A 27,757-nucleotide genomic window follows, 5' to 3' on the forward strand; every position below is an offset into this window, starting at 1 on the left:
AAAGACATACGTTAACGTTAAAACAGTACCGTCTCTAGTTATAGTTGCAATAACTCCTACCGACTAGGTTTCGGTTGCGATTCGTTATCGGTATCGCCAAAGAATCGCAAGCTTTTCGGCTGCTTAGTTCCACCGATCGATGATTTGGCATCGGTGCTCAGCTGCGATTTGGAATCTTGCTGCGACTTCTTGCGGGACATTCTGTCGAACGATTTGAACCAATCGCCCGAAGATTTCGATGTCCCGTTGGTTTTCGTGCTCTTGAACGATAGCGATCGTTTTGTGGTTGAGGGACTGGACTTTGGCGTCGATAGTCGACGCCGATTGGCAATGTCCGGAACCTGAAATACAACAAATGGTTAGACGAACAACTTCTCGATCAGTATAATAGATTATCCGGTGTAATACCCTTGAATTGTATTGATCGTCGTATCGCATTCGTTCTTCACTGCGAATGCTTCCTTGTCGGGAGTCTTTCTTGTCTGAATCACCCATCTTCACCAACTTCTTTTTCGTCGAGCTCATGAACTGCTTCATCTGAAAAATATAAGAGAGCATTCTAAAATTGCTTTCAAGAGTTGAAAAGTCAACCAACCTTCGCTAGACCACCGACTTTCTTCTCCTGCTTCAACGAAGACTTCAGCTCACGCGAGTGATGTCCACCACCATAACGATCCGTATCCAGACGCGGATCGTACCGACTACCATCGTCAATACTTCGCTCCCGATACGAATACACTTTCCTTGACCTTCTAACGCAGTTGTTGGTGTGCGCTCGCTCATGCCACAAGAATCTTTCACATGCCTGGATGTTCTGGGTTAGAGTGTACTTTTTACTGTAATCAAAAGTTATCATCAATAGTTGGTTTAAAAATAATGGATATTTCGCCTTACCCCAAGGGATATTCACTGTTGAAGGAGTCCTTCCGAATGTCGTTCTCAATGCCCGAGTCACCCTTATCCATAACGTGTCTCGAATGAGCGCTCTCCGAAAGATTACGAGTGAAGTTCTGAACCTCTTTCCGTTCGACTGAACCCTCGCGATCAAACGTAGTTCTCGTCAATCTCACATCTTCAACGTTCTTATTCGGGTACTTAAACCTCTCGGTAAACTCCTCACTATATGGTCGTCCATCCCGATTCACCACCGTCTTCGTCACGAACGTCTCTACAAACTGGTTCTTGGCGTTCTTCCGCTGAATCATGTCTTCGTGTACCGGAACCGGTGAAACAGTCCTTCGACGAACCGGCGATTGACTAGCCAGTCGATCATAGCTTCGTCGAGCCGAACTCGAATGGTAGTTCTCGTACCTTGAACTACTCAACCCTCTATTAATTTCCCGCTCTGGCGTTGCTTTGTCCAGCAAATCTCTTGACCCGATACGGCTACGAATACGGGACTCCAAAATCTCCCGTCGATGGCTGAGCTCGCTAAACTCTGGCAAATACTCCTTCCCATCCGCTTGGCCCCGGTAATTGCTGCTGAAACTATGGCTGGTATAACTGGGAACGTATTTCATCGTCGGAGTGATGTGGTCATCGTCCACCGGGATGAACGTACTGGAGGCCGGGGTTTTGTTGAGGTAGGACGATGAAAAGCGTTTGCCGTATTCGATTCCCAGTCCTTCGTCTTCGTCGCTGTTGTACGTTTTGAAACGGGTCCTCGGAAAGTTGTCCGTTTCGTCTAGCGTGTACTTCGGCAGCGGGGGACTAGGCCGCTTGGTCAAGAAATCCTTCGACGTCATCATGTCTTCGAAATCGTGGTGGGGACTAGCTTTCTTCACTTCTTCGTCACTGGTATTGCTGGTGTACTGATTGCGGATTGTATGCTTCTCCTTGCCTTCATTACTGCATACAACCTGAGCGTAGACGATCGGTTCTCCCGGGCGGGTGTAAGAAAAACCGTCCCTAACGATCTGCGCCGGAGGAGGTGATGCGTGTCGCTCGTTTGAAAGTCTTCGAACGATGTTTTCAACCGTTACACCCTTCGTGAGGGTAGGTTTCTCGGGAGGAAGTTGTGAACTGTGCAGTCTTTCGGGGGATTGAGAATGCTGTCGCAGAAGAGCGATTGTTTCCATTACTGGTTTCGAAGTCGATCGTTTGGGAAACACCTGGCCGTTTCCAACTAGAGACTGCTGCAGCTGGTATGTTGTCAGTGGGTCCAAGGGTTTGGTGTACTCGAGTGGAGAGGCTTCGATGATCGGTGTCAGTTGATCATTTTTCAATTCCTGAGTATTTCGACGAGGCGTTCGACGATCCCGCTGCAAAGGTCGTGTAGACCCAACGTCACTTTTGCTTCGGCTTACAGTTACCCTTGGCTTGTCTTCAACAGTCTTCACCGATCCACCACCTACGTCATTCTTCACCTTGTTGAATATACCCAGAAGGTTTTTCTGGGGCTTTTTCGACGCTGCGTCACTGGAACTACGCGCAAGATTTGCCTTGCTTCGAGACTTTCGGGAAGGTAGTGAATTGAAACGATCCTCCTTGAGGTTGGCTGGTGAACTGTTGTTCTGTGAACGAGTCCTTTCTATTCGATCGGCTTGGGCTAGAACGAAAGCTGCTTCCTTTCGAAGCGCTTCCGGTGAGAGGTTTCGCGTTTCCTTGCGAACGTTGGCACTTGATGGAATCGTTCGAGGTTCGGAACGGGATCCTGAAAAGGAAGAAAATCTTATGTTAAAACTATTGATTAAATGTTAAGAAAAAGTATAGTTTATATACAGTTGCGTTCAAAAAAGAATGAAATCGCATGAAACTGCGTACCCACTTCCAACTTTGACAAGCTGCCATTTCTTTCCCGGTTTATATTTTTTCATGAAAATTTCACACAATCTAGTTCAACTATCCAACTAACACTCCACAAAATTTGAAGCCTTTACAATGACGAGAAACAAAGATACAGCTTTTCCCGTAAAAAAGGTAAATTTGGAATTGTTTCACTAAATTTGCTGTATCATTGACAATTTTCATCGAAAAATCTTGAAATTTGGTCCAAAGATGTAAAAATGTTTGATCTAATACCAGGCCAAGTTTCGTCAAAATCGATGAACGTGATCAAAAATGGTGCCGGATTTAAAATGAGGTTCATTATCGCCCAGCAGACGATTTCATTCTTTTTTGGACGGATGTTTGTATGGAAAACATCGTAATCTATGTATTCTTGATTTTTTCTTCCACAAAACCAACATTTATTACAAAGAATGTTGTAAATTGATAGGAACTTCATCCTTGATCTGTTTAGAAATAGAAATTGTTCCATCAGAGCTGGTATTGAAACAAAAGATCGAATAGAATATTCGCTTTAATTGTGGATCAAATTTGTTTATCGGTATAATTAGCAGGTCATTTCTGAAACTCTGTTTTTCTTATTTTGAACCCTGTTGAAACATTTTTTCTTTCAAAACAAAGTACGAATGAAGTTTTTAGCAATTTACAACATTCGTTGTGATAACTTTTGGTTTTGTGGAAGAAAACATCAAGAATACATGGATTACGATGTTTTCCATACAAACATCCGTCCAAAAAAGAATGAAACCGTCTGCTGGGCGATAATGAACCTCATTTTAAATCTGGCACCATTTTTGATCACGTTCATCGATTTTGACGAAAGTTGGCCTGGTATAAGATCAAACATTTTTACATCTTTGGACCAAATTTCAAGATTTTTCGATGAAAATAAAATAGACCACGAAAAAAAAGACCACGATGAAATAAAAAAGACCACGATTGCAAAACGACAAAAAATACATAAAGGACAAAACAAATTGAAAAAGTTTATTATGTTCATTTTGTCATGACAAAATTTATAAAATATAAAAAATAACGATATTTACAATACTACAAGTTAACAAGTTGTCCAAAATTAATAAAATTTACATAATAAACAAAACTTACAAAACTCTCTAAATTTTGTAAAAATTATGAATTTTTTGATTTTACAAAATTTACAAAATTTTCAAAATTTACTTAATTTACAAAACTTAATTTACAAAATTTACAAAATTTACAAAATTTACAAAATTTACAAAATTTACAAAATTTAAAAAATTTAAAAAATTTACAAAATTTACAAAATTTACAAAATTTACAAAATTTACAAAATTTACAAAATTTACAAAATTTACAAAATTTACAAAATTAACAAAATTAACAAAATTTACAAAATTTACACAATTTACAAAATTAACAAAATTTACAAAATTTTCAAAATTTACAAAATTTACAAAATTTACAAAATTTACAAAATTTACAAAATTTACAAAACTTACAAAATTTACAAAATTTACAAAATTAACACAATTAACAAAATTTACACAATTTACAAAATTTACAAAATTTACAAAATTTACAAAATTTACTAAATTTACAAAATTTACAAAATTTACAAAATTTACACAATTAACAAAATTTACACAATTTACAAAATTTACAAAATTTACAAAATTTACAAAATTTACAAAATTTACAAAATTTACAAAATTTACAAAATTTACAAAATTTACAAAATTTACAAAATTTACAAAATTTACAAAATTTACAAAATTTACAAAATTTACAAAATTTACAAAATTTACAAAATTTACAAAATTTACAAAATTTACAAAATTTACAAAATTTACAAAATTTACAAAATTTACAAAATTTACAAAATTTACAAAATTTACAAAATTTACAAAATTTACAAAATTTACAAAATTTACAAAATTTACAAAATTTACAAAATTTACAAAATTTACAAAATTTACAAAATTTACAAAATTTACAAAATTTACAAAATTTACAAAATTTACAAAATTTACAAAATTTACAAAATTTACAAAATTTACAAAATTTACAAAATTTACAAAATTTACAAAATTTACAAAATTTACAAAATTTACAAAATTTACAAAATTTACAAAATTTACAAAATTTACAAAATTTACAAAATTTACAAAATTTACAAAATTTACAAAATTTACAAAATTTACAAAATTTACAAAATTTACAAAATTTACAAAATTTACAAAATTTACAAAATTTACAAAATTTACAAAATTTACAAAATTTACAAAATTTACAAATTTTACAAAATTTACAAATTTTACAAAATTTACAAAATTTACAAAATTTACAAAATTTACAAAATTTACAAAATTTACAAAATTTACAAAATTTACAAAATTTACAAAATTTACAAAATTTACAAAATTTACAAAATTTACAAAATTTACAAAATTTACAAAATTTACAAAATTTACAAAATTTACAAAATTTACAAAATTTACAAAATTTACAAAATTTACAAAATTTACAAAATTTACAAAATTTACAAAATTTACAAAATTTACAAAATTTACAAAATTTACAAAATTTACAAAATTTACAAAATTTACAAAATTTACAAAATTTACAAAATTTACAAAATTTACAAAATTTACAAAATTTACAAAATTTACAAAATTACAAAATTTACAAAATTTACAAAATTTACAAAATTTACAAAATTTACAAAATTTACAAAATTTACAAAATTTACAAAATTTACAAAATTTACAAAATTTACAAAATTTACAAAATTTACAAAATTTACAAAATTTACAAAATTTACAAAATTTACAAAATTTACAAAATTTACAAATTTACAAAATTTACAAAATTTACAAAATTTACAAAATTTACAAAATTTACAAAATTTACAAAATTTACAAAATTTACAAAATTTACAAAATTTACAAAATTTACAAAATTTACAAAATTTACAAAATTTACAAAATTTACAAAATTTACAAAATTTACAAAATTTACAAAATTTACAAAATTTACAAAATTTACAAAATTTACAAAATTTACAAAATTTACAAAATTTACAAAATTTACAAAATTTACAAAATTTACAAAATTTACAAAATTTACAAAATTTACAAAATTTACAAAATTTACAAAATTTACAAAATTTACAAAATTTACAAAATTTACAAAATTTACAAAATTTACAAAATTTACAAAATTTACAAAATTTACAAAATTTACAAAATTTACAAAATTTACAAAATTTACAAAATTTACAAAATTTACAAAATTTACAAAATTTACAAAATTTACAAAATTTACAAAATTTACAAAATTTACAAAATTTACAAAATTTACAAAATTTACAAAATTTACAAAATTTACAAAATTTACAAAATTTACAAAATTTACAAAATTTACAAAATTTACAAAATTTACAAAATTTACAAAATTTACAAAATTTACAAAATTTACAAAATTTACAAAATTTACAAAATTTACAAAATTTACAAAATTTACAAAATTTACAAAATTTACAAAATTTCCAAAATTTACAAAATTTACAAAATTTACAAAATTTACAAAATTTCCAAAATTTACAAAATTTACAAAATTTACAAAATTTACAAAATTTACAAAATTTACAAAATTTACAAAATTTACAAAATTTACAAAATTTACAAAATTTACAAAATTTACAAAATTTACAAAATTTACAAAATTTACAAAATTTACAAAATTTACAAAATTTACAAAATTTACAAAATTTACAAAATTTACAAAATTTACAAAATTTACAAAATTTACAAAATTTACAAAATTTACAAAATTTACAAAATTTACAAAATTTACAAAATTTACAAAATTTACAAAATTTACAAAATTTACAAAATTTACAAAATTTACAAAATTTACAAAATTTACAAAATTTACAAAATTTACAAAATTAACAAGATTTACAAAATTTACAAAATTTACAAAATTTACAAAATTTACAAAATTTACAAAATTTATAAAATTTACAAAATTTACAAAATTTACAAAATTTACAAAATTTACAAAATTTACAAAATTTACAAAATTTACAAAATTTACAAAATTTACAAAATTTACAAAATTTACAAAATTTACAAAATTTACAAAATTTACAAAATTTACAAAATTTACAAAATTTACAAAATTTACAAAATTTACAAAATTTACAAAATTTACAAAATTCACAAAATTTACAAAATTTACAAAATTTACAAAATTTACAAAATTTACAAAATTTACAAAATTTACAAAATTTACAAAATTTACAAAATTTACAAAATTTACAAAATTTACAAAATTTACAAAATTTACAAAATTTACAAAATTTACAAAATTTACAAAATTTACAAAATTTACAAAATTTACAAAATTTACAAAATTTACAAAATTTACAAAATTTACAAAATTTACAAAATTTATAAAATTTACAAAATTTACAAAATTTACAAAATTTACAAAATTTACAAAATTTACAAAATTTACAAAATTTACAAAATTTACAAAATTTACAAAATTTACAAAATTTACAAAATTTACAAAATTTACAAAATTTACAAAAATTACAAAATTTACAAAATTTACAAAATTTACAAAATTTACAAAATTTACAAAATTTACAAAATTTACAAAATTTTACAAAATTTACAAAATTCACAAAACTTACAAAATTTACAAAATTAACAAAATTTACAAAATTTACAAAATTTACAAAATTTACAAAATTTACAAAATTTACAAAATTTACAAAATTTACAAAATTTACAAAATTTACAAAATTTACAAAATTTACAAAATTTACAAAATTTACAAAATTTACAAAATTTACAAAATTTACAAAATTTGCAAAATTTACAAAATTTACAAAATTTACAAAATTTACAAAATTTACAAAATTTACAAAATTTACAAAATTTACAAAATTTACAAAATTTACAAAATTTACAAAATTTACAAAATTTACAAAATTTACAAAGTTTACAAAATTTACAAAATTTACAAAATTTACAAAATTTACAAAATTTACAAAATTTACAAAATTTACAAAATTTACAAAATTTACAAAATTTACAAAATTTACAAAATTTACAAAATTTACAAAATTTACAAAATTTACAAAATTTACAAAATTTACAAAATTTAGTCTTCAGTCTTCAGTCTTCAGTCTTCAGTCTTCAGTCTTCAGTCTTCAGTCTTCAGTCTTCAGACTTCAGTCTTCAGTCTTCAGTCTTCAATCTTCAGTCTTCAGTCTTCAGTCTTCAGTCTTCAGTCTTTATCTTTAGTCTTCAGTCTTCAGTCTTCAGTCTTCAGTCTTCAGTCTTCAGTCTTCAGTCTTCAGTCTTCAGCCTTCAGTCTTCAGCCTTCAGTCTTCAGTCTTCAGTCTTCAGTCTTCAGTCTTCAGTCTTCAGTCTTCAGTCTTCAGTCTTTAGTCTTCAGTCTTCAGTCTTCAGTCTTCAGTCTTCAGTCTTCAGTCTTCAGTCTTCAGTCTTCAGTCTTCAGTCTTCAGTCTTCAGTCTTCAGTCATCAGTCTTCAGTCTTAAGTCTTAAGTCTTCAGTCTTCAGTCTTCAGTCTTCAGTCTTCAGTCTTCAGTCTTCAGTCTTCAGTCTTCAGTCTTCAGTCTTCAGTCTTAAGTCTTCAGTCTTCAGTCTTCAGTATTCAGTCTTCAGTCTTTAGTCTTCAGTCTTCAGTCTTCAGCCTTCTGTCTTTAGTCTGAATCTCCAGTCTTCAGTCTTCAGTCTTCAGTCTTCAGTCTTCAGTCTTCAGTCTTCAGTCTTAAGTCTTCAGTCTTCTGTCTTCAGTATTCAGTCTTCAGTCTTTAGTCTTCAGTCTTCAGTCTTCAGCCTTCTGTCTTGAGTCTGAATCTCCAGTCTTCAGTCTTCAGTCTTCAGTCTTCAGTTTCAGTCTTCATCTTCAGTCTTCAGTCTTCAGTCTTCAGTCTTCAGTCTTCAGTCTTCAGTCTTCAGTCTTCAGACTTCAGTCTTCAGTCCTCAGTCTTCAGTCTTCAGTCTTCAGCCTTCAGTCTTCAGTCTTCAGTCTTCAGTCTTCAGTCTTCAGTCTTCAGTCTTCAGTCTTCAGTCTTCAGTCTTTAGTCTTCAGTCTTCAGTCTTCAGTCTTCAGTCTTCAGTCTTCAGTCTTCAGTCTTCAGTCTTCAGTCTTCAGTCTTCAGTCTTCAGTCTTAAGTCTTAAGTCTTCAGTCTTCAGTCTTCAGTCTTCAGTCTTCAGTCTTCAGTCTTCAGTCTTCAGTCTTCAGTCTTCAGTCTTCAGTCTTCAGTCTTCAGTCTTCTGTCTTCAGTCTTAAGTCTTCAGTCTTCAGTATTCAGTCTTCAGTCTTTAGTCTTCAGTCTTCAGTCTTCAGCCTTCTGTCTTTAGTCTGAATCTCCAGTCTTCAGTCTTCAGTCTTTTATCGTCAGTCTTCAGTCGTCAGTCTTCAGTCTTCTGTCTTTAGTCATCAGTCTTCAGTCTGCAGTCATCAGTCTTAAGTCTTCAGTCTTCAGTCTTCAGTCTTCAGTCTTCAGTCTTCAGTCTTCAGTCTTCAGTCTTCAGTCTTCAGTCTTCAGTCTTCAGTCTTCAGTCTTCAGTCTTCAGTCTTCAGTCTTCAGTCTTCAGTCTTCAGTCTTCAGTCTTCAGTCTTCAGTCTTCAGTCTTCAGTCTTCAGTCTTCAGTCTTCAGTCTTCAGTCTTCAGTCTTCATACTTCAGTCTTCAGTCTTCAGCTTTCATTCTTCAGTTTTCTAGCAAACAACTTGCTGAAATTCTAAAATTTCTTTCAACATAAGCACGTGTACGGACCCAGAAATAACATTTTGTGCCACAAACCGTGATCAAAACATTGTTGCATGCCACACTTAACCACAGAGCGTCATCTTCCGCCTTCGCCACGTTCATCTTGCGTGCGCGAAACCACAGCGCTTGAAACCACAGCGCTTGCCCAACCTCAATTGGATGATTTATGTTTTACTAATCAAATTTATTAGCGTCGCCACAAACCGGCGGAGAGCCCTGCGTTGCTCTTGTTTCACTCATCCGAGAGTACAAGTTCGCGAAACCGCTAAAAGCCCATTCGAGTCACTTCCTTTTTCCCAGCCTCGAACGCTGATGGCGCTAAGCGTGGACAAAACTTGGCAAGGTTGCGCTCCTTTTACCCAGTCGCAGCATATAATAATCCAAATCGAGTTTACTGTTGCCGGGCTCAAGAGGGAGCTGATTTATGCCACTTCCACTTATGTTGCGCGCCACGCGCGAGCGATACTTATGATTTGGCAGACCCTCCCACACGCGAGCGCGTTTGAGAGAACACTTTTGTCTTGGAAGAGTGAACATAAATGCGGTCGGCGCTTTCCTCGCTTCTGGTGTAGTTTGTTTGTTTTAGTTTTATTTTTTTTCTCTCAAGTAGGAGAAAAGATAAACAAACAAGAGCTACTTGGAAGTCGAGCACGAGAAAAGCGGGAGCCTGCCGCCGGTAATACTTTTAGTTTAAGAAGGTGCCCGCTCAACAACATCGGGTGGGTGTCGTTCACTCGAGATCTCGGAGGCACGAGTCCCACAGGAATCTGAATAACTAGTAGGCTCTGGAAGCAGAATGACGCCTTTTGATGGCTGGTGCTGACACATAGGTCATAAATTACTGTCGATTTGGCTCAACGCCTTCTGGGATCGAGAGCTGTGGGTTCACCGGAGGAATTTTTCCTGGGAATTGAAGGGCACTGGGGCAAGTGTGTCTACCTTGTGTGAAGAACAAAATGAGGGTGCTCAAGATCGAGTTATTTGCATATGTGTCTAACCTTGGAATGTACCAGTTCTTCCGTGGGGTGAAAACATTTTATTTATGCTTGACCTGGTGAGACGCGATGATCGGGAACAATTGAGTCAGTGGTTCGATGGTTGTTAAAAGGAAAAGTCTCATTCTCTAATGTTTTCCAAATCATACATATCCCCCTGATTTCAACAGACTATCCAAATAAACAAAAGTAACATTGCAACCTTTATAGGAGTATTTAAAGTCAACATTTCTTAATTCACCCGAATCCTTCTTTGGACCTTGTTTCGGTGTCTAAATAAACATTGAAAGCATAAAGAAGTCAACCTGATCCGAATGACTTATAAGGTTAAAGGATCATTAATAAATATTATTATTATTATTATTATTATTATTATTATTATTATTATTATTATTATTATTATTATTATTATTATTATTATTATTATTATTATTATTATTATTATTATTATTATTATTATTATTATTATTATTATTATTATTATTATTATTATTATTATTATTATTATTATTATTATTATTATTATTATTTTTATTTTTATTATTATTATTATTATTATTATTATTATTATTATTATTATTATTATTATTATTATTATTATTATTATTATTATTATTATTATTATTATTATTATTATTATTATTATTATTATTATTATTATTATTATTATTATTATTATTATTATTATTATTATTATTATTATTATTATTATTATTATTATTATTATTATTATTATTATTATTATTATTATTATTATTATTATTATTATTATTATTATTATTATTATTATTATTATTATTATTATTATTATTATTATTATTATTATTATTATTATTATTATTATTATTATTATTATTATTATTATTATTATTATTATTATTATTATTATTATTATTATTATTATTATTGTAGTTTAGTTTTAATCACCGCACGTTCTTATAATCTTTTTTGATTGATATTTTTCGGTGAGCGCAAGACGAAATAAAAATGCTGTTTTTAACGTTTTCGGCCTACTTAGCTTTCGGCCATCCTCAGAAAAACTATATTTATTTAATAAAATTAAAGGATGAAATTAATTATAAACTAGATTTTATCTTTGACATTATCAATGCACTGTGCACTCGGAAGCAGAAACTTACAACTTTTTTGCCGCGTGTTTCCTCAACGGCCGTCTCACGATTTTTAAAATCGACGTCAGCTAATTGCTCCTGGTCAGCCGTCGTCCAGTGATGGTGTCATCGAGTGCGTTCCTGATTGGTTCGTCGTCGGTTGTGTTTTGGGTTTGTTCGCTCTTTTAACACGTTCGTCGCCACGCTCATTTTGGTAGTTTTGCTAGCCGGGCCCAATGAAATTATCGGAGAGAGAAAACAAAGAGGGAGAATTCCCATATTTGAAACGTGTGGCGAAGCTGAGTGGTAAACTCAAGTAAGAGAGCGTCACACGCTTTTTGATGTGACGGGGCCCCCCAGGAAATACACCCGTCACCCAAATATGGGTGCCGTGGCGACGAACGTGTTAAATTGTGGTGTCTCTCTCAGCTTCTTGATTAGCGCGTTGTATATCGAGGAAATTTCTTTTGCGTCTCTCTGTATGTTGACTGCCTTCTCTCCTCTCAATTTTATATGCAGAGTTTCCGCAGTTTTCCTCTTGTTGTCATCGCTCACTTTTTCCAGAATCCTGACATCGTTGTAGTTGAACGTGTGATGGTTTTCCACCGCATGTTGTGTTAGGCCGGTTGTGGAGGCATTCGGTTTAAAACTATATTTGTGGTTTTTAATGCGTTTTTCTATTGTTTGGGAGGTTTGTCCACAATATACACGGCCACATTCGCAAGGGATTTCGTAAACCACCTGTGTTTGCTTCATTTTTGGGATTTCGTCTTTGAGCTTAGTGAAGATGCAATTTTTGATTTTGTTCACGGGTCTTGATGAAGCAATTATGTCGTGTTTTCGTAATATTTTGCTCACTTTTTCACTCAAATGGGGGATGTATGTTAAGGAAGCATATCTACCCATTTGAGTGTCTCGGTTTTCGTACTGTAGCGAGTTATAAATTGCATCCGTTCTTGTTTTCAAAATGTGGTTTATGAAACTGTCTGGATAGATATTAGAAAGAAGGATCCCCTTAACATTCTGGATGCTTTTTATCCTTTCCTCTACGTCAGTCAGTTTTAGTGCGCGATCAATTAAAGCAATGGCTGTGTTCATTTTGTGCGCATGAGGACTGTCGGATGAGAAATCCAGATATCGTCCGTTCGTTTGTTTTGTGAACCAATGCTTGTTTATTTTGTTGTTTTTTCTGGTGAGAGTCATGTCTAGGAAGCGAATAGAACAGTTTGTTTCTTTTTCAACTGTGAATTTTATGCTCTCGAAAGGTTTATTGAATTCTTTTTGGGTTTCATCAATTCTATTTTCTTCAGCAATGAGAAGGCAGTCATCAACGTAGCGTTTATAGATGATAAGATTGATTCCTTTGGTTTTTAGTTCAGTGATGACTACCTCCTCAAGGTGTTCCAATAGAATGTTCGCCACAACTCCGCTCAGTGGTAAGCCCATCCCAACCCCAAATATTTGCTTGTACATCTTTCCATTGTACTGGAAAAAAGATGCGTCCAAAACAATTTGGAGTGCGCGCAAGAAATCGAGCCACGGGATGTTTGTGTGGCGACTTATTTCTCCCCATTTTCGTTTGATTAGTTCGTATGTGTCCTGTACTGGGATGTTCGTGTAGAGCGACACGACGTCGAGAGAAAATAAGACGCAACCCTCCGGGATATGAATTTTGCTGATCTCTTCTGCAAAGTCGAAGCTGCTACGAACATGGTATTCGGTTTTTCCACAGTGCATTGATAATGTCAAAGATAAAATCTAGTTTATAGTTAATTTCATCCTTTAATTTTATTAAATAAATATAGTTTTTCTGAGGATGGCCGAAAGCTAAGTAGGCCGAAAACGTTAAAAACAGCATTTTTATTTCGTCTTGCGCTCACCGAAAAATATCAATCAAAAAAGATTATATTATTATTATTATAAAGAAGTCAATCCTATTTTGAAACTTCTATGACGTAGTTTTAAAGGAGCTGTGGATCTTAAAAGAGCTCTGAAAGGTTTCTTAAGGCTATGTCTATAAGCTCGAATAAAACTATTCTGTTGGATGTTTTATTAAAGCGTATAGAATTAACTTTAAAAACGTTAACAAAATGGGCCTTTTTGGCCATATGGTATCTTTAAAGTAGTTGTGCGCTAATAGCGTAGAATGCGCTTTGGCTTATAAAGTAGCTTTAGGAAATAGCCTTAAGCGGACTTTTAAGGTTGGAATAAAACTTAAATTGTTACTTGGGTAAATCATACCTTCATGGACGTGTCTAATCAGTTTTAATAGATGGTTGTTTTTCAATGTTAACTCTTATTGAGTCAGGCGTATCCCAAGGATCAATTTTAGGGTCAATGCTGTTCTCTCTCTTTATGAATGACCTGCCATCTATTTTAAAATACTGTAGCGTTCAGATATTTAATGATGATGTACAAATATATTTCTTTCTGACAATTCGTTATCAACGGAAGCTGTTGGAGATGAACTAAATTACGACTTAGAAATCAATCAATGGCCTTTTCAAAATTTTCTACCTGTTAACCCACTTAAAACCAAGGCTCTATGCTTCAGTAGATCAAAAAAAAAAATATTTATACCTCTACGCTTTCTCAGACAAATTCTGAAATAGTTTTCCCTGATTATGCTGAAAATCTTAGGATCATTTTCGACCGGGAATGTTATGGAACAGGCAAGTCAATAAGCAGTGTGGCAAAATTTACGGATTTCTGCTAAATCTCACCACGAGAAATCTCGATGATGAAACTAAACTGAAATTGTTCAAAAGCTATGTTTATCCGCTATTCATTAACGGTGATTTTATTTGTTCAAATTGTTCTGTTAGGTGCATGGACAGCAGGGATTGTATTTAGTTGAGAATGAATTGATCAACCCTCTCTCGCTCAACGCTTTACTCAGAAGCAAAGGTTGCTTAGAGGCAGCGAAAACGACAAAACCTATGATGCATACACTCTCAACATGGCCCGCCTTCACGAAGCAATATACATTCGAGGCAGCGAATCCAAAAAACCAAACGAATGGCTCTCACTCATCTCCTGTTACAAGCTTGAGGGAACCGAATTCAAAAGGCATAGCAAACCCGAGTCTCTTCGTTTGTGCCTGGATCGAATGCCCGAAGTTTTTCTGCTATTGCTATTATTGCACAGCAACCGCACGCAGGCAGCTAGTTTTTTCGTTTCTTTTTTCTCCCCCCTCTTTGCACCATACGTTGCGGGACTGTGCAATGCAATAAGTTCGGTTGTTTTGCTGTTGCTGCCTCAACCTTTGCGGCGAGGTTGAAGATGTTCTCCTAAACGGCAGCTATCGGCTTGAGTCGTTCAAATTCAATAACGTAAATGAGTATGTGTGCCTCGTCCGCTCCATGCATCGTGTAGCAACCGAATGTTGAGAGAGTTCGTTCGGGGCAGCAAACGGATAGTGTCTCTCGGAGCAGATCCTCCTCATGGGGGGAGGTTTGAATGAATGTATCTATGTATCGTCTCCTGTATAGCTATGCGAGGCCTCAAGCGTGTATTTTGAGAGCCTCTGATGAGAAAATTGGTGAGGATTTCAATCACTGATGGACAGACTCCGTGTTGCACTGAAATCATGCGATCGTTACGCTTACAACTTGTCTATTCCAGTGTTTCCCACCTACAAAATTAAACTGATAGGCTGTTCATTTCATAATTTTAACAAATATAGATCCTGCGTAGTTATCCACGAATCCAATTTGTGTTACCACGAACCCAATTTAAGTAGTCTCGCTTAACCGTGTGATGATGTAAACATTTGTACCGCGTTTATCATCATCACCTGTCATCAGCAATCATCAATCCATTGTGTCAATTGCGAATTGCACACTCAGAATAAAAACAACCCAAAATTAAGAACGCCCGGGCATCAAAACAAAGTTTAGGTGCTGTTCTTAATTTTGGGCTGCTGTCAACACCCCAAAATAAAAGTTCACAGCTTGAACTGACTGCCCCAAAAACTTATCTTTAGGAATTTGTTTCGTTTCTTGTCGCCATGCTGTTTAATTTTGCTAAAAACTTTGAAAAAGGAGCGAAAAATCGTTGGTAAGCTATTAAACAATTAGTACAGTCATTATATTAGTAAAAAGTGTAATTCAAAATAATTTGTTTTTATTTCGATACATCAGTTGTTGAAATTTTGGAAGGATTGGAGGAAATTGTAGTAACGGATCAACAAATTGAGAGGGGATACCACAGAAATATAGAAAGCTAGGTGAGTGTAGAAAAATTTGTTAACAGAAGATTTGTGAGTAAGTTTCAACTTGCAGTTGAATCGACAATAGATAATTTTCTATATTTTATATCATCAACAACCCAATAAATATGACGTTACTTTTGTACTTAATCATTCTATTGCACATTGATTCTAATATTTTTCTTCTTTATTTTCCATTCTCATTACAGAGCTGGAAATAGTCACCACGGAAATTATAAATAAGACCCCAATAAAAAACAATGAACTAAAAACTATTTACAGTCATAATAAAAAAAACTTCAAACAACGCATTTGTATTTTTTTTAATGAATATATGTCCATTTGAAATGCTATGAGCAGCAAATAAATATCGTTTTCTCGTCAGAATGGCTTTCTCAATTTTGGGGTGTGAGAAAGAGCCCGATTCTCAAGCTTGGGAAAACCCCTCCGAACTTATTTTCGTCGGGAGCCAGTTTCATCCGATTTTGCGGCATTACAACTTGGTTTTGGGTTGTAGCCGCCTAGAGTGCACGTAGCAAAGAGACAGAACCAAAACAAGTGTTTTGGTGGTCCCGGGAAGAACAGCAGATTCCTTCTGCTGAACGCTGCCCGATCTTCCGGAACCTATCCGAACCGTAAGTATCATCCATTCCATCTCATTGCTCGGTTTATTTCAATAACTCGTTTCTCGTTAGAGGCATCTCGACCTGGAATAATCTATCTATCCATATTAAGTCCTTAAAAAGGAAATCAGAATTCAAGAAAGCTTCACTTAAAAGATTTGCATCGATAAGACAGTAATCGATTATTTTATAGTTAGGTATGAATGTTCGTCAGAAACAAAATATTGGAAAAAGAGTAGGCTGCGGCCGTAGACGACGGGTGTGATTTTTTTTCGCTGCCAATTTTAACTCCTGGAGATGAAAATAATTTTTTATTGTCATTTGTGCTGAAAATTTGTTCAGATGTTGGAGATTCTCAGTGTGTTTTCAAGAACGCCCGGAACGATTAACACGACGTCAACAGCAGCCAGTAGTGTATTCTGTAACCAATGCAATCAGTATCAGCAATGCTGCGGAAAGTAAAATCAACGCTTTGCAATAGGTCAGTTTATTATTAGCTGATCAGAAGGGCCAGCTACAACAGCTCTCGAATCCCTGGTCAAGCCACGGAGATTTTGGTGAGACTGTGCCTCATGCGGCTGCTTTTGGTTGACTAGCAGAGCAGATGTTACGAAGAACCTCGGGTTGGCTTTGACGAGGGGTGACACTAGTCAAGAAATCCAAAACACTGTGTAGTGTGTACTCGATGAGGTGGTCGGCCAATAGGAACTGCTGCTGCGGGATGTCTTGAGCTCGAGGATCGCTCGTGGTGAACCGGGTGACAATGGTGGTGCCGAACCTTCAATTTCGGACCTCGTGGAACTTTTAAGGGTCTCAAATGTTGCTGAGCGATTGCTGTTGCTCGCAAGGTTGGTGTTGTTAGTCACTAGCCGTTGTCTCAAACCCTTTCACACTTTGGTCAACCCCCGGTAAGTGCAAGAAGAGCGATTTTTGGCAACTTATGGATTTGGCTGCAGGATTGCCCATTCCTGCCTTTTAAATATTCTCGGAAAATTTTATGGTGTAAAGACAAGTATCCTTTTCAAATGAAAAAGAGGTAAGATGTAAAAAATGTTACTATTTTTTTTCTTATGTTCAAAATAGCTTAACTCTATTATGGGGTGCAGCGGGGGGTTGGACAGGACATCAAACGATCGGAAGACTGATATACAATGGATTATGGGTTCAAGCCAGCCGGAGTATCTCGACAAATTTAGAATCATGAGTAGGTTACTTAGGTACCTTTTCAAGATTCTTTATTTGTTTCGAACAGTTTGAAGAGAGTAAGATGAGTCAAACCTGTCCCAAGCCAGTGGTAACGGACCCCTTGGTTTTGCTGCAATTATTGTTGATGAGTTAAGCATGAACAATATTTGAATATGCGATCGAGACTTTCCGTACCGCCTCGGGTCGAAAGACCTATCAACCACTGGTGGGTTTTCATACATACATACATACATAGGTATGAATGTTCGTCAGAAACAAAATATTGCTCAGTATATCAAATTAAAAATAAACAAACCTAATTCTAACAAATCTAAAACATTGTATAGTACGATCACATTGCAGCCATACAATTGAAAGAAGTACATCTATGCAAATCAGAAACCGAAAATAATATTATAGATTGACTGTTAAACGGTGTCCAGCATAGAATTGATGTTGAATAACATTTCAGCAAGACACAGGAGAAAATAATTGATGTTAGATACAGAACTAATATATTCAAATGCTATAATTTAAGTTTTTTGCTAAAAACTTCAATAAATCCGGCCTTTTTACCCCAATATCCAAGAAACAGGGCCAGACAAATCTTTTCCCAAGTTTTTTCGTGAAAATTCGGGCCAGTTGAACATACCTCTCTTGTACTTTCAATAACTTTGTTATCGTAATTCATATCAAATGTGTAAAATTATATCTTGATTAATATAACCAAATTTGTAGTGTAATCGATGCATGTGCATAAAAGTAAGAGTTAAAAGATGGATTTGGCAGTTTTGCTGGAACAATTGGGTTTTGAACTACCTTAGCGATCATACATATATTTTGGACTAGTTTGGATTAGTTTTCAATCAAAATCATTCATTTTACATTATATTTCATTGACAATTGAAATTCAGGATAAATAATTTTAGATTCCACGAAGAAAATGCTATTCTGCTCCGTAGAATCCTAAGTAGTTCCAATTGTTTACAAAAGACATCGATTGGCTCCAATCGAACGATCGCCTACGGAAATCTGCCCAGGGCCCATTTGCTACGCGTTTTACTTCCGCCCAGTCATAAACATACTCGTTCACTCACACGGAACAACGATCGACGACGACGCCGCAAAATCCCACTCAGAAGTTACCAAATGCCACAGTCAGCTGCTCATAGCTAGCCAGCAAAATCCATGATCTTCCTACTTACATCTGGATCAAGATCAACGAAACAAATGGCCTGCATATGTACGTTGCCGCTTGCATACGTCGACGACGTTCGTTCACCGGAATCTCTCTCGGGTTCATTGGCAAAACGGCCGTGGCCAATCCGGGGGATCGCCCACGAATTTCGTTTTCACGCATTTACGGATCTCAACTCAAGTGGGTTTTTCGCTTATGCGCATACTTAACCTAGAAGGCCTATGTTTGTATGAATAATCGCAAGGTGACGCATGGCCTACTATCGGGTTGCCTGAAGTCGAAAAGTTCTAAATAGAGGGCTGGTCTAACGATTGGTGATCGTTCTTTTTATTTAAAATTATCATATAACATATCTTAAACAAAATAATTTTCTAAATTGGACTAATATGATTTGTTATTTTAACAGAAAAAGCTCATATAGAACTCCCTAAACTATCACGCTGTCAAGAAAGCCGTTAAAGACGGATATTCAACTGTAAATCGATCCACGCGCCCTTACGGATTGCGTGGTTTAGAGAAGAAACTGCTAATGTGCTAACGTGCTTCCTGCCCCTTTGGATCGATTCCACTGGTGTAGAAAAATGGCAGTTGACAGAAATGGAAAAATGTTTTATGAGGCTAAATTCTTGCCACGGATGAATTTGCATCTGCTTTTGTCTACTGGTGCCTGGAATGGTGCCAGAGAGCAGAATTATGCGCACGAGTGGGTGCCAGAATTGACATCAGTCGCGGAAAAGCCAAACTGGGCCGTCTTATCGCGGCACAATTTCAATGCGAATGATCTACCATGGCTTGGTGACGTTTCTGACTGAACTGTAGAGACCTGTCAGTTGTCAATTATGAGGGAACTTTTTAAAAATGGGAAAAAAAAATTATACTCAATTCAACCTAATAAAATTTCATTCACTGAATGAATGTAAAGCGATCTTATATTTCGGTTAAAATGTGTGTGGAGACATTTTTTCTTACCACTGGTATCCATTGCAGCGTGCTATAAATGTTTGTTGTTATCTTTCCAACCATATAGTGGAAGAATCGCCATAAATTAGAATTGTTAAAAGAATTAAATGAGATCATTAGTGCTTCGTAAGTCAATTAGTAAAAGTGCTCATAAAAAACAAAGTGAGAATTAGTTTGTAAGACAAAATCCTATCTGGTTACACTAACAAGGTTAACTAAAAACAAACAACAACAAAAACATCAAAACGCAAAACCAAAAAAACATAACGCAAAAGCCATTTGACGCACAAAACAAACCGCAAAACGCAAAAAAGAAAGAAATTTTGACAAACCAATTCGCTTCACGTGAACGTCCCGATTGAAAGAAACCGATCGAGGCCCGTTGTTGGCCGGTGTTGTTGTTGTTGTTGCTGATCTTTCCGTTGCTAGGGGTGACGGGCTACTGAAACCAGTATTGTTCAAAACGCGCCCATTACTGGAGCTGACGACTTTTGGTGGAGACTTTTTTCGGAGCCGAATTGAGGATTGCGGATTGTTTACTGATGCATCTAGCGATGAGGCAACATCCGTCATTCTGGCTTCGATTCGATTTCGACGGCGTCGGGTGACTTTTGGATCTTCATGCTTTGACGTTGTTTTGTTTTCTTTTTCTCGCGCCTAGTTTCTGTGAGTCCTTGTCCTTTTACCTTTTTTTCAGTTTAACCCGATAACCGTTTGCTTGAAGAGTTGATTGCCAATCGTTGTCAATTTACTCACAAAGATAGAAGATAGATTTTTGGTCCAACAGACTACGATAGTCGATAGAATTGGAAGTGATCTATTTACTATGTACAACTACACTAGGAAATGAAGCTAGAAAGAGGAAATAGAGAAAAAGAGAGAACAATAGTTAAGCGTTTAAGTCATAGGTTTTAGTTCTAATGACCAATTCCTTAGACATCTAAATAAACGTAAAGACTGATGATAAAGAATAAAAAAAAAACAAATTGTTGAAACTGTTAAGTAACTCAAATAAATCAATGCCACAAATAAATCAATAAAATAGTTTTAGTTTTATTTTCTTCCTAAATTCATTCTAAAAACCAAATCCTCGTTGCTAAATCATTTAACTCAACAGGTTATGAGCCTAGACACATCTGGTGAGAAATAGGAAATAGCGTGAGAGGGGTACTGGAACGGTACGGGTTCGAAACCTTGCGGTTAGCGAGTCCAGGAGCATTCCAGCCAGCCAGAGCTTCGGAGAGGTCAGCCAGAGGTCGAAAGAGGTCATCCAGAGGTCAGTCAAGATCTGAAGAGGTAATCCAGGAATCAACCGAGGTCCGAGGTGGTCAGTGAAGATGTCCCATGCCAGGGTCCCAAAGAAGGAAGCGAGGTCCACCAGGAATCCGGAGGAACCAGCAGGCAAAGAACGAGCCCAGGAATGGTCGGTTTCCGCGAGGGTTACAATTGACTCCGCCAGTTACCCAGCCCGGGGCGGGGGCGTCTTCCGAGAGGAATACTTTCGATGCCATCACCAGTTACGCTGCGGGTTGCATGCGTAACTTTGTTTTCGACGGCCGGAAGGAGACCTTCGCAGCATGGAAGTGTAGGATTTAGCGCCGATTAATAGCTAAAAACCTCATCCACACCATGGTGCAAACCCCCGAGGATGACGACTATGCCATTCCGATGAAGGAGACCGCAGAGGAGAAACGGTGCCTGGTAGCCTTCCGGAAGGGCAAAAAACGAGGACTCCGAGGCGCTGCGCATAATCGGGGTACGATATGCGAAGGAGGCCATGGACATCTTGGTGAAGACCTACCAGCGCATCGGTTCCTATTCATGGATAGCGATGCGTGACAGACTCCACGACCTCAAACATCGGAAGAAAATCAGATAGTTGAGTCAGTTATTTGAGGAATACGATCTGATAGTTCGGGAGCTTGAGCACATGGGTGCGAACATCCCGGCGGATGAAAAGGTCCACGCTCTGAACTCTGCGGTTCCCAACGAATATAACCATGTAAAAGGGGCTTTAACCGTTCTACTGATCGCGGACTTCTGCGCGAAACCGATACTGGAGCTGAAAAGAATGTTCCTGAACGCAGAGCTGGCATTCCAAAGTCGATGGCACTTCCCAACAAGAAATTCAGCACCAAACTCCGCGATGAAGGCTCGAAAGGCGGAGAAAATAGTTTGCTTCGGGTGTGGCGAACCGGGGCACTACAAGAACCGTTACCCAGCAAAAGGTAAAGGCCGACGCGAAAAAATCATGGTAGCTGTCGAAGCTCAGTGTTCACCTGCTGGGGTTACCAGTGAAAGAAAAGAGCGTAGGGTCAGGTTTGTAGTCGAATCCGGTGCCACCCAGCACATGGCCCAAGATGAAGGACTTCTCCAGGACGTCAGAGACCTTACCGAGCCCGTCGTCCTAGAAACGGCTAAATCTGTCTACGTGCTCAGAAAACTGGAAAAGTTGTATTGAAGAGCGTCGTTAGTAAAACAATAAAACCTATAATTTTTTTTTCAGGATCCTTTAGATAAAACCTATAATAATTTATAATGTTCTTTTTATACCCGAACTGGAAGAGAATTTACTCTCAGTTCGAAAATGCACCGAGAACGGGATAAAAGGTTCTGTGGTCTGGTCAGCCTCGTCGGAAAGCGCTGCTTGGAAGCCATACGACAACAAAAAACGTGGCAAATGAGGCTTGGTTACCTTGGTCTCGCATCAGCACAGCAGTTGATTCACGACAAAATGACAGAGGGTATCTGTCATTTACCAGCAAAAATTGAAAACCAAGCTGTCTGCGAAACCTGCGTGGCAGGAGAACAGACAGCCAACAAGTTCCACAATGCAAAGCTCCCTCGGTCGGTTAAACCACTCGAGCTTGTGCACCTCGACGTTTGTGGGCGGACATTCGACGGATTCCGTTATTTCTCACCTTTATCGACAACTATACCAACTTTATAGTCGTGTATCTGCTTAAGCACAAGAGCGAGATCTTCAAACGGTTTAAACAGTACGAGGCGATGGCTACAGCTCACTTTGGTCAGAAGTTGTGCAACCTGCGATGCGACAACGGGCTTGAATACATCAGCAACGACTTTCAACGACATTGTTCTGAGAAAGGTGTTCAGATGGTAGTCACGGTCCCATACACCCCGCAGCAGAACGGCGTCAGCGTGCGCGTACCTGACAAACTGGTCACCAATACGGGGTTTTGTGGTTAACAGCGTACGCAACGATTCCGACGGAAAAGCGGGGTGTAGGCTTAGCAAACGAACCCGGCTTTGGAATGAGTCGAGTCGATCCATTTAAATCCGTCGAAACGTAGTCTTCGATGAAACCAGCATCATGCTGGAGCCTAAACAAAACCGCGTAGAGCCACCGATCGAGAAGCCCGAGATTTCATTAGAGCCTGAATTAACATTTGAGCGATTAGCCAATGTACCAGAACATCAAAACACTGTCGAGCGGTTAGCCGAAGTGTCATCATCCGAACCCACATCCAAGCGGTTAGCCGATGTGCCTGTTGATCCCATTCAAAAGTAAGTAAATGTAAGTAACAATGTGATTGAGGATGAACCCGGCGAAAGCGACTATGGGAGAAGTGCAGAATTCCTAGACGATGAAGACGACGATGATGTACAAAATTCCGTCGATCCGGAACCGGCGCTGAGACGGAGTCAGCGAACTATAGGATTACTCAACGGTACGTGGCTAACGTAGCCGCTGATATTGATGAAGGGTTATCTCAAAAGAAGAAAACAAGACTTGGGAAGTAGTCAGCTTATCCTCAGGTTACAGAAAACCCCGTTCTATCGAAGCGGGTGTTCACCATAGAGGATGACTACAATGGTACGATTAGTCGCAAAAGGGTGTTCTTAGAGACCAGGACTGGACTACTGGGAAACCTTCGCTCCGGTGGCCAAGATGGAGAGTATTTGCACCGTCTTGTCGTTGGCAAATGAACTCCACATGGTCGTTCATGAGATGGACGTCAAAACTGCAACTGGAAATTTAGAAGAGGTTTTCTTCATACAGTTGCCAAATGACGACATCGGAAAACCTAAGGTGGTTCGGCTGCAGAAAAGCCTGTACGGCTTGAAACAAGCGGGTCGTGCTTGGAATCAGCGATTCGACGACGAGATACGAAAACTTGGTTTCGTTCCGTTGAAGAGTGACTGCTGCGTTTACTGATCCTGCAAGCGAGGACTCATTCTCATCCTGTACGTGGATGTCATCCTGGTTGCCGACAAAGATTTATCAGAGGTTGTCTGGATAAAAACCGAGCTTGGGAGGTTATTCCAAATGAAGGATCTGCTGGAGGTCAAGACTTTCTTGATAATGACCACCAAGCGAGATTTCAGCATGTGCATCATCGAGATTTCACTATCAGGATACGTCGAGAAGGTTTACCAGCGATTTGGAATGGTCGATTGTAAGCCCATGGGCACATCGCTTGGCACCAACGTTCGGTGGACGAAGCTGGGCGATATGGTGAGGTTATCACCGAACAGTCGTTCAAAAAATCGATCGACATTTTCGAGGCCAGATATCTGGCCAGGTTAGGACACTGAGCAAATACCAGGCCAGCCCGACGGATAGGCACTGGCAAGGCCAGAAGCGTGTTCTACGATACCTTCGAGGTACGACTGATATAGCGTTGGTATATCGCAGAAACGTGAAACCGAACCCATCGGATATGCAGACGCAGATTTCGCTAACGATTCTGATGATCGAAAATCTTTATCGGGCTATGCTATGCATACATGATCTTCGGGAATTCAATTCCATGGTCAACGAAACGTCAGCAGACGGTCAGTCTCTCATCGACCGTACCTGAGATTGGAGCGCTGTGCCATGGGGTGAAGGAAGGTTTGTGGCTAACAAACTTCTGGATGAATTGGGTGTGGTTTGGCATTCCTTTCACATTGATGGAGGACAACTTCCCATGCATCCAGTACCTGCAGGAAGCGAGAACCCATCAGCGGGTGATACACTTGGTTGTCAAGTGCGCGTTCATTAGAGAGTTCATAAGAAGCGACCAGCTTTCTTTGCGACAAATCTCTACTGAGGATCAGCCAGCTGATGCGTTCACGGAAGCTTTAACGAGGCAAGGCAAAGTATGCGAAGCTGTTCAGTACTCATAATTTGGGAATTGAGGGGAGGTGTTGATACTCACGGTTTCTTTCGGAGAAACAGATTTGTTTTGGTTTCGTTTTTTTCGTCAATTCGCATATTGAGAACAATAGCGGTTGACAGTTGATGATGAGCAATGATGATGATAAAAATATAAATGTTGTCATCATACACGCTAAACTTAGCCAACACAGCTTGTGGTTATGAGTTTCCCTGCAGTGTTGGCAGTTTATTCTAGGTGATTAGCTTAGAATATTACAGTGTTCAAGGAATGTTTCAGAGTTGAGAATCACTTAGATTAAGCGACAAGATTAAAATCGCTATAAAGGGTGATACGGGCACAATTTGGTCAATATCAATTTGACGTATTTCTTTCAATTTTGCATTTAAAAACCTGAACACCCCTCATTTTGAAGGTGTATGTGTGTAGAATGTTGCTCCTATTTTGATTTTGGAATTCACTCTTCAGTTGTCAAAATGCCGTCCAAGGAAGAAGAGCAGCGTATCAAAATTTTGCTCGCGCATCGCGAAAATCCGAGCTACTCGCACACAAAGCTGGCAAAATCGCTAAAAGTTGCCAAATCAACCGTTACAAATGTAATTAAAGTGTTTGGGGAACGATTGTCGACAGCCAAGAAGTCTGGATCGGGGGGAAATCGAAAACCGATCGAAGACGACAAAGAGAGTTTCCGGTAGTTTCAAGCGAAACCCTAACCTCTCTCTCCGAGATGCCGCGAATAGATGAGAGGATCTTTAACGATGTCATGTTTTCGACTTGCCGGAACTGGATAAATGAGAGGATCGTTAACGATGTCATGTTTTCGACTTGCCGGAACTGGATATCTGAGAATCTGCACGGATTTTTTCCTAAACGCTCGGTAACTTCAAACCTTATGGTTTTCACATCCTTCTGCATATCCAACATGGATGGCGGGAAAAAAATCGACGCGACGCGACGATTTCGGCGGCATTCGATTCTGTAAACCACGATATTCTCTTGAAAAAATTGCATCGACTAGGTTTTTCCGACCGATTGTGTGCATGGATCAGAAGCTACCTAACGGATCGTCGATTAGCTGTAAGAATTGGTTCTGCGGAATCCTCTGACTTTATAAGTCTGGGGTACTCCAAGGTAGCAATTTAGGTCCTTTATTGTTTACACTATTTTGTAACGACATTAATTTGTTGCTCATTGGACGTGGAGTTCTCCTATACGTGGACGACCTGAAAATATTTTCAATCATAAACAACCAAGCTGATTGTTATGAACTGCAACGCTTCTTGGACACAGCTGTGAACTGGTGCGCAAATAATTTACTTGTTTTGAGCGTTGCGAAGTGCTGTATTCTCACATTTGGGCGTATGAAAAATCCTTTCATGCATCACTACAATATTCTGGACGAGCAGTTGCATCGTGTTGAGGAGATTAAGGATCTTGGCCTTTTGTTGGACAACCGTATGACTTTTAAGCGTCATTATTCTGTGGTACTCGAGAAGCAAACCGAATGTTGGGATTCATTATACGTTTGAGCAAAGAATTCACTGATCCGATTTGCTTGCGAGCTTTGTATTGCTTAAGTGACCAACTAAGAACTTAGGAAAAGTATCATGTTATGTACAACTAACATTAAGTAGATCATTAAGACACATACATATGTCAGATGATTTTATATCAAATAAACAATACACAATAAACAAATAAGCTGGGTGTATCGTCTACAACCGTGCATCGAGCCAAAAAACGAGCCGGACTATCGACTTACAAGAAGGTAGTGACTCCAAATCGCGATGATAAACAAAATACGACGGCCAAAGCGCAACCCCGGAGGCTGTACACGACGTTGCTGACGAAGTTTGACTGCGTGGTAATGGACGACGAAACCTACGTCAAAGCCGACTACAAGCAGCTTCCGGGACAGGAGTTTTATACGGCAAAAGGAAGGGGAAAGGTAGAGATATTTTCAAGCACATGAAACTGTCAAAGTTCGCGAAGAAATATCTGGTTTGGCAAGCCATCTGTACCTGTGGCTTGAAAAGGAGCATTTTCATCGCTTCCGGGACTGTCAACCAAGAAATTTACGTGAAAGAGTGTTTGAATAAACGTCTGCTGCCTTTCCTGAAGAAACACGGTTGTTCCGTATTGTTTTGGCCGGATGTGGCATCTTGCCATTACGGTAAAAAGGCCATGGAGTGGTACGCCGCCAACAACGTGCAGGTGGTTCCCAAGGACAAGAACCCTCCCATCACGCCAGAGCTCCGCCCAATTGAGAAATACTGGGCTATTGTAAAGCGGAACCTGAAGAAGACCAAAAAAACTGCTAAGGACGAGCAGCAGTTCAAGGCAAACTGGCTTTCTGCGGCGAAGAAGGTGGACAAGATAGCTGTACAAAATCTGATGGCAGGGGTTAAGCGTAAGGCCCGGCAATTCGGATTTGGAAAAGCGGAAGCCTAACTGAATATTTTTCCTGAATTTTATACTAATTAAACTTGAAAAAGAAATTTAATTTGATTTTTAAATTAACGATTTACCGATTTACAAGCAATTTCCCTTGACCAAATTTTGACCGTATCACCCTTTATAGAGGAAAATAAAAATAATTATATCAATTTAACCAACATTCGTATAATAGAGTCTCACCTTGCTTCAGCGTACGAAAAAAAACAGACTGCTATGTGACAACTCGATTGCTGATTTTCCAGCAAACTAGATCAATTGCTGGAAAGTACAGCAATATGAAAACCGATTGCTGATTTTTACAGCAAAAATG

General features: G+C 36.7%; 1 protein-coding gene across 1 annotated transcript in view; it reads right to left on the reverse strand.

The window, feature by feature from the left end:
* LOC129746821 (uncharacterized) overlaps positions 1-27,757 on the reverse strand; it is a 118,399-nt gene that overhangs the window by 1,572 nt on the left and 89,070 nt on the right. Inside the window, exons 4-8 of the mRNA XM_055740708.1 lie at positions 20,200-20,719; positions 895-2,653; positions 596-836; positions 409-537; positions 61-341 (exon numbers count right to left, since the gene is read on the reverse strand). Of these exons, the coding sequence (XP_055596683.1) occupies positions 61-341; positions 409-537; positions 596-836; positions 895-2,653; positions 20,200-20,440 (2,651 nt within the window). The 5' untranslated portion in view covers positions 20,441-20,719. The remainder of the gene's footprint in view (positions 1-60; positions 342-408; positions 538-595; positions 837-894; positions 2,654-20,199; positions 20,720-27,757) is intronic.

This window comes from Uranotaenia lowii, chromosome 2 (genome assembly GCF_029784155.1).
Source record: "Uranotaenia lowii strain MFRU-FL chromosome 2, ASM2978415v1, whole genome shotgun sequence".
NCBI lineage: Eukaryota > Metazoa > Arthropoda > Insecta > Diptera > Culicidae > Uranotaenia > Uranotaenia lowii.